This window comes from Myotis davidii, unplaced genomic scaffold, assembly GCF_000327345.1.
Source record: "Myotis davidii unplaced genomic scaffold, ASM32734v1 scaffold523, whole genome shotgun sequence".
In the NCBI taxonomy this organism is placed as follows: Eukaryota; Metazoa; Chordata; class Mammalia; order Chiroptera; family Vespertilionidae; genus Myotis; species Myotis davidii.
The window spans coordinates 2,193,956-2,202,442 of NW_006295054.1; the positions used below are offsets into that span (position 1 = coordinate 2,193,956).

The window sequence follows — 8,487 nt, forward strand, 5'->3', positions numbered from 1 at the left end:
CTGGGCGTCTCTGCGCGGGCGGTCCTGGACGGCGGGGAAGGGCCCCGGGATGCAGCCGCCTCTGGGTGGTTCCCACGGGGAAGCTGCCCTTTCCTGGCCCTGGAAGGACACCACCTCCCCGAGACCCTCCCCAAAGCTGCCCCTTCTCTTTCAAAGAAGCCTGGAGTAAGGCTGCAAGAGTAAGTGAGCAGAGGCTGGGCAAAAACAGCAAGCCGCGTGCAACCATCTAATATGTATCCAGCGTTCCTGTCTTCCTTCGCTCGGAGTGCTGTCAACCAGCATGTCTGTGCGATGCTTTCTGGTCATTGTCAAATTAGCCGAGACTGGTGTGTTCAGTGCACTCTCAAGTGACCACCTTACTTAAATGGCAGGTGAAATGCGAAAGTGAAATGCGGTTTGTAATAAACGTGGCTCTCCGTCTTCTTAATGATCTCATTTACCCAATTCGATGGAATGACAGTTTAGGCTCTAGAGCAGCGGTTCTCAACCTGTGGGTCGCGACCCCTTTGGCAGTCGAATGACCCTTTCACAGGGGTCGCCTAAGACCATCCTGCATATCAGATATTTACATTACGATTCATAACAGTAACAACATTACAGTTATGAAGTAGCAACGAAAATAATTTTATGGTTGGGTCACAACATGAGGAACTGTATTTAAAGGGCCAGAAGGTTGAGAACCACTGCAGAGAATGGCTTTTTATTTTAGTCTGGAAAGTTGGCTTCAAAACCCCATTTTATGCAGTCATGGGAAGGCTGAGACACTGCCGGTGGGAAGTGTTGAGTGTGAAGGCCAGAAATGATTCAGGCAAAAATCTTTGTTTTGTTAACCACAGGCGTTTGGGGTTAGATTTGATACTCTGTGGTGCCACATTGAATTTTAGTTGAAAATAAAAACAATTATGTCAAAACAACTTAGCCTTAATTCTCAAAAAGTGCTGTTTTTCTTATGAAAATAGCAGAAGGCCTAGGAGGGGAAAAATTGTAATTGTTCATGAATATGGTCATACTTTCTGGAATGTGGCATTGGGCTTCTAGTTACATAAAAATTATTTGCATATCATAAGCTCTGTAATTCTAAATTATAACCCTTAAATAAATGCCTCAGAAAAGTATACCCGAGTCTTTGATTTCTGGAAAACACAGAAATTTCTAAGACACCTTTGAGGAATAAGATCCCTCCCAAAACATATATATCTTATTGATCTCAGAGAGGAAGGGAGAGGGAGAGAGAGATAGAAACATCAATGATGAGAGAGAACCATTGGTCAGCTGCCTTCAGCATGCCCTACACTGGGATCAAGCCTGAAACCCAGGCATGTGCTCAGACCGGGAATCTAACCATGGCCTCCTGGTTTATGGTTAGACTCAACCACTGAGCCATACCGGTTGGGCCCAAACAGATCTTTTTGAAATGGATGATGGCATTGGCAGTTTTTGCACCCACTGGTTTCCTAGGGTTACTAATTTTGTGAAAGAAAAATGTATTTAGCCCAGTCCACAGGTAGCAAATGAGGCCAGGTAGGTATTATAAATGAGTGAGGCTGGTTGGTGGAAACTTGGAAAGGGGAGCACATATGTCTCATTTAAAAAGGGCAGTTAGTAATCAGCCCAGGGCCACTGTGGCTTTCCAGTAAGTTCAGCCCAGTGTTGCTGGGTCTCTCTTTCTTTCCCCTCTCTCCCCTCTTCTCTCTCACCATCGAAATTCATATATTCACATTTTACATCGGTTACCCCTATAATTCTTCCAATTGCCCAATGAAGCCGGTGATAATATCATCACCACCGTTTTAACAGACGAGGAAACGGTGGTACAAATTAGTTAACTTGACAAATTGACACAGCTGGGAAGTGGCAGAGCCAGGACTTGAACCTTGGCAGTCTGAATCCAGAGCCTGTGCCCTCTCACAGCCCCTCTATACTTCCCACTTGACTTCCCAACCATGACTTCCTCAGAGTCACAGGTACCGCCGTGCTCTTTCTGCTACACTCTCCAGCCTCCCTAAGTACGGCCATGTCTGCCATGAAAGAACAATCCCATGAGCCATTTTAAGCCACAGCCACAGCTCCGTTCTCCTGTGGAAAGAAATGAAGACCATCCACACTAGAACAAACACAGGCTCCTTATTCACAGCAAGGAAGTCAGCCAGCATCACTTGCATTTCTCAGAGATGCCAAGGCAGGCAGAGGAGTAGAAAAGCTTTATAGTGGAAGACAGGGGAGGCTTCAGATATGCCCTAATTGGAGGCTGTTGGCATGAGGACGCGGTAGAGGGATTAACTAGAAGTGGGGCATTCTGTGTGATTGTTTAGGGTACATATCTGACTTTCTCCCATTTACCCAAGAAAGCAGGGGCAAAACTTAGGGAAGCTGTTAGTTATTAATCAAGTCCTAACCATTTGGGCCTGATTTCTACAGGGTTATTGTTTGGCTTCCTGGACTAGAGGCTACAGATACTGATTTGACTTCCCGGACTGGTTCCTGTAGGTGGTAGATTGGCTCTCTAGGCTGGTTAACACATGATGTGGGTCAGAGTTGCATTTTCACATATAGTCTGGCCACTGTTCCTTTGTGTACTCATTCTGTCATAGGGGAACGCCTACTTCTTGATTCTCCAGCTACAGTTCATTGTGCAGGGGGTGGTGTCTATTGACAGCCTGGACCACAGAGCTCTGACAGGAGACTTGGAGCACACCATCTGCTTCACGAATTGTTGGCTCAGCAAGAAGGGAAGACCGGCTCCGTTCAGGGTAGTTGAGGGCAACTGCCTGTGTTAAATATGCTGAGTTTCTCTATTGGCCATTGAACGAGAAAGAGGGGGAGAGGTGCAGGGAGGGAAGACTTGACTTAGAAGTGGGAGAGGAGAGTGTTGGGGGACTGAATTAAGAAGACAGTCCCTTTTATTTATGCTCAAGACAGTGGAGAGCCTGAGGAAACAGAGGGCCCAAAATTCCATATAAACAACAACTGTAATAGTAACAGGTAATGTAATACTTTAAACAATAAAGATAAAAAAATTTAAAAAGTCACAGATAAGACTGTCTTGAGCTGATGATGATTCTTGATGATGGTGACTATCAGGCTGTATTTACAAAGGCAGCTCCGACCAAGGCGAGTCATGTGGTAGCCTATGTGATATGATCAGGGTATACACAACAAGATAGACCAGTCGTTCACAAACTGGAATCCATACCATCTTTTAAAGATACCAATGTCCAGGCTCCACCCCTGGAGCTGTTGATACAGTACGTCTGCATGGAGGGTCCAGCGTCTTTCTGTTTTTTTTTGCCAAGCCCTATAAGTGATGCACAGCCCGGTTGGGAGCCATTACTTAGGTCAAATTCTCTTCTTTGATAGCATCCTAATGTAACAGTTATTTCACCACACTCTTTTACCACTCCACTTAGTTCTTTTTATCTTTAAACAAATTCTATGTAAGAATCTTCAAATCAATTGTATCAAGTATTGTTATTTAAAAGAGTATCATCACAAGGTAACATATTCTCTGGTTGATGTTTCTATTGGTTTTACAATGAAAGTAGAGCTCTCATTAGAAAATGGTATTTATCTTATACTACTTTATAGACACGGTGTCATGTATACAGAGCCTCTGGTCACAACTCATTTCAGTCCATTACAATAGACTGGTATTTGAATTAAATATTTTGGAGCACTTCAATAATACAATGAGAAGGAAACCCTTTTTACAAATACTATATAATAGTTATATTCAATTTTCTTCTGCTCAAATAGGAAATAAAATTATAATAGAAAAAAATTAATCACTTTAAAACAAATTAAATGTAAAATCACATTAAATGTGTATTTGAGTATTCAATAAAGATTTTAGATAGTCATAATAATAATAATAGCTGCCATCTAGTGAGTGTTGACTATTTGCCATATACTGTGTGTTAAGCATTTCACACTCGTTTATTTATCTATGAGGTTGTTATTCTTTCTATTTCCATTTTACAGACAGAGAAACTGTCAGAGAATTTAAGTAATTTACCTCAAACCATAGTCCAGTAAATCACAGGATTCTAACCAGAAGGTCAGAGTCCAGAGCCTAGCTATGCTCTTATTTATTCATTTAATTGTTTTATTAAATATGTTTTTAAGCCGGCTAGGGCCACTTATGCTCTTTATAAAGAAATGTTTAAATTGCCCTGGCTGGTTTGGCTCAGTGGATAGATCATCGGCCAGCAGACTGAAGGGTCCCGGATTCAATTCTGATCAAGGGCACATGCCTGGGTTGTGGCCTCAATTCCCAGTGTGGGGCATGCAGGAGGCAGCTGATAATGATTCTCTCTCATCATCAGTGATGATTCTAACTCTCTCTCCCTCTCCCTTCCTCTCTGAAATCAATAAAAATATATTTTTAAAAAATAAATAAATGTTTAAATAGAATTGTTTAGAACAGTTTTAAATTTACAGAAAAATTTAGAAGATAGTACAAAGAGTTTCAATATATTCTATATCCTTCCTTCCCATATACTCTGCATCCAGTTTTTCTTATTATTAACATCTTACATTGGCATGACACATTTGTTACATTGTTGACACACTGTTATTAAAGTCCATACACTATTCAGATTTCCTTCATTTTTACCAGACATCCTTCCTGCCTTCCAGGGTTCCATCCAGGACACCACGTCACATTTAGTTGTCATGTGTCCTTCTGCTCTTCTTGCTGTGATAGTTTCTCAGACTTTTCTAGTTTTTGGTGACATTGACAGTTTTGAGGAGTATTGGTCTACTGCTTTGTAGAATGACCCTTGACTGAAATTTGTCTGATGTTTTCCTCATGATTAGATTGAGATTATGGATTTGGGAGAGGTAGGTCACAGAGGTAAAGTACCGCTTTCACTACATTACATCAGAGGTACATGATATTTACATGACCTGTCACTGTTGATGTTAACCATGGCTGAGGTAGTGTCTGTCAGGTTCTTCACTTTAAATTGCCCTCCCTCACCCCCATGACCACATTATACCCTCTGGAAGGAAGTCACTGTGTGCAGCCCACACTTAGGAACAGAGAGTTATGCTTCCCTCCCTGAGTGGAGTGGAGCCTGCGTTCTTTTGACCACCATGTTATTTCTCCCATTTTACTTGTTCTGTTTAGACCTCACTTCTACTCTAAGTTATGGCCCTTTGTTCTGTTCCCCTTTATGATAATACTAGAGGCCCAGTGCACGAAATTCATGCATGGGGTGGAGGGGTACCTCAGCCCGGCCGGCAACTTCTTGCAATCTGGGACAGTTGGCTCTTAACCACTCGCCTGCCTGCCTCCCTGCCTGATTCTAGCATATTACTCTTTTATGATTATAGATTCCTAAAAAGAGCTATTTATGCTCCAGTTCCTCCATTCTGCCTGAGTCTGCTCCAGTCAGGCTTCCTCCCCACTGCTCCACTGAAATTCCCCTCCTCCAAGGTCGCCGTGGCAGAATCATCGGTCAGTTCTTCATCTTATGTGGCACATTTGGTCACTCCTTCCTCCTTGAAGCATGTTCTTTGCTTCTAGGACATTACACTCTATATTCTTCTCTCTCTTTACAGTTCCTCTTGACCTCTGATCTCCTAGAATGCCCCTGGGTTAGTGCATGGACCTCTTCTCTTCTGTGTATCTACATAACTATACCCACTATCTTGTCAATTCCTTTTTTTTTTTTTTTGCTAATAACTCCCAAATTTCTAGCCTGGGCCTCTCTCTTGATCATCAGCCCCATCCATCTACTTGCCTGTTTGATAGACAACTCCAACTGAACAGTCCAGTTCCCTTTCCTAAAGTTTTTCTCCAGCCCAGTAATGGCAACTCCGTCCTTCATTTGTTCAAGCCAAAAATATTAGTCTTCTGTGACTTCTTGCTTTCTCTCACAAACCACTTCCTGTCTCTCAGCAAAGGCTGTTGACTGTGCCTTCAGGATCAATCTAATAATCTGACAACTTCTTACCGCTACCACCACAGCCATCCTGGTTCAAACCACCATCAGATCCCACCTAGATAATTTCAGCAGCCTCCTCAGCAGGCTCCATGCTGCTGCCCTGGCCCAGTCTCTTTTCAACACAGAAGCCAGTGAGTAAAATATATGTGTAAAGTATATTATATCATTATCCTATTCAGAACCTTTCACTAGCTGCTCATCTCACAGTTAACACCAAAGTCCTACATCGCCTTACTCACTTCTTTTCTGCTCAATTGGTCTCCTTGGACATGCAAGGAATATTTTTCCTGCAGGCAACATTGAGGCTTACTTCCTCACTTCCTTCATGTTTTTGATGAATTATTACCTACCCTAACCACTCTTATGCTTCTTTCCTGCTTTATTTTTCTCCATGTCACTTATCCTTCTTCACATACTTTATGTCTTTATTATCCATTTAGCAATAAGCATCATGAAAAATGTCTCCCTCAGCCAGACCCAGCCTCTCATCTGGGTAGCCGTGCACACAATAAATGCTCCCCTTACCACTTGGTGTTTCTTTATAGGCATGCCTCCCCAGCTCAACTGGAAGTTTCCTGAGAGCAGGGAATCCTGTGTCCCCAGAGCCTAGCATAGCATGCTGCTCATAGCTGAAGCTCCATAAATATTTAGAAACGAATGAATGAATGAATAAAAATGGAGATGTTATGAACATAGACTGTACTATCTGGTAAAAAAAAAAAAAGCTTCATGAGGGCAGGGTATGTTTGTTGCTTTGTTTTCTGCATACTCGTCTAGCGTCTAAAATTGTACCTGGTACAGAGTAGGCATTCGGTAAATATCTGTTGATTGAATGAATTAATGAACAGACAGATGTTAGTGAAACATCCAAAATATTCCTGGGCAGAATCTTAGACAAAGCATTGTACAACATCGTGGTCTCTGCTTATAAGAATTTTCCAATTTAATATAGGCAACCTCTATCCAGATGCTATAAAGAGGTTAACAAGGGAAGACAGTGTGGGAAAATAGTACTGATTATCACCTGGGTACGGACTCTGAGTTCCAGACTGAAACATCGGTGTTGAGAGTGAACTGTTCTTAAATTCTCTCCCAGAGGTAATGTTAAGTCCTTCCCTAGGTCTGAGATTGAGAAAGCAGGACAGATGGAGGGATACCTGGAAAATCATGCACAGCCCTTTCCAGATATTAAGTTATGAGTCCTACTCAGGTATTGGAGTAACAAGTACAGATAAGCCTAGGTATGGATAAGTATTGTTTCTTATAAAATTTCTTAGTTAGTGGGGATGATTGCTTCGGTCTGGAAAGAGAAGTTCAGCTAACTTACACTTCTGAAATTTGTTTTACCTTTTTTTTCAATTAAAAATATCTTCCATTTCAAATGTGTGTTTTTTAAAAAATGACTATTTTTTTATGTGTTTTGTAGAAAGAAGAGGCAAACTTATCTTTGTCTCATTATGTTATCTCAAAACAAACTTTGTGGGACTGTAGTGTTAATTTCCTACAGGTTTTAGCATGTGGTAAAATGCAAATAAAAAAGCTCCAAATAGGGGTGTGTTGCATTATTCTAAAAAACCCCTTCTGACACATATTTGCATATGGAGAGTGATTTCTGCATCTGAATTCCCCAGCGGTTAGCACTACCTAGAGAGTCCTGCCTCTCAAAACAGCACCTTGGAGCACCCAAAGATTATTTAGCAATCAGTATCTTCAGATAATCTAATCTTTGAGCTCCGCAGGTCAACTTTATATCTTATATTGTGAAAGATTTCCTTCCAAAAAGTGGTTTTAAATAATGGTCTGCTACAGCATATTTTTAATTTTTTTATTTTATTTTTTACAATATACAAAATAAATCTATTATCGGATTGTAGATACAAAATAATTAGCCATTTATGTGCAATAAACATTAATATTTCAAGAAAAACAATTTTAAATATAATAACATTACATATAATAAACATTAATATTTCAAGAAAAAAAGATTTTAAATATAATAATATTACCAAAACTGTACTAACGTAGTATAATATCACAAGTTGTAGGAAATACTAACAATCTGCAAATAACAGGATTACTTCTATAAATATTCTAAAATATTTTTTTATTTTTACAGCAGCGTAGTATTCCATTGTGTAGATGTACCGTCTTTTAAAAAAATTCTTTATTGTTTAAAGTATTACATTTAATATTACATATGTCTCCTTTTTCCCCCATTGACCTCTCCCCAGCCATGTCCACCCCCCCAGCACATATCCTTACCCCCCTAGTGTCTGTATCCATTGGTTATGCTTATATACATGCATCCACATCCTTTGGTTGATCTCTTATACATCCCCCTACCCTGCCCTCCCTCTAAAGTTTGATGGTCTGTTCGATGCTTCTCTTTCTCTGGATATATTTTTGTTCATCAGTTTACAGTGTTCATTATATTCCATTGTGTAGATGTAACACTGTTTTTTAATCCACTCATCTGCTGATGGATGCTTAGGCTATTTCCAAATCTTAGCTATTGTAAGTTGTGCTCCTATGAACATGG

The 8,487-nt window shown here is 40.6% G+C and overlaps 1 protein-coding gene across 1 annotated transcript in view; it reads left to right on the forward strand.

Moving 5' to 3' along the window:
* Positions 1–8,487, forward strand: part of IRAK3 (interleukin 1 receptor associated kinase 3) — a 55,291-nt gene that overhangs the window by 518 nt on the left and 46,286 nt on the right. The window contains exon 2 of the mRNA XM_015567748.1: positions 2,592–2,712. Within this exon, the coding sequence (XP_015423234.1) occupies positions 2,592–2,712 (121 nt within the window). The remainder of the gene's footprint in view (positions 1–2,591; positions 2,713–8,487) is intronic.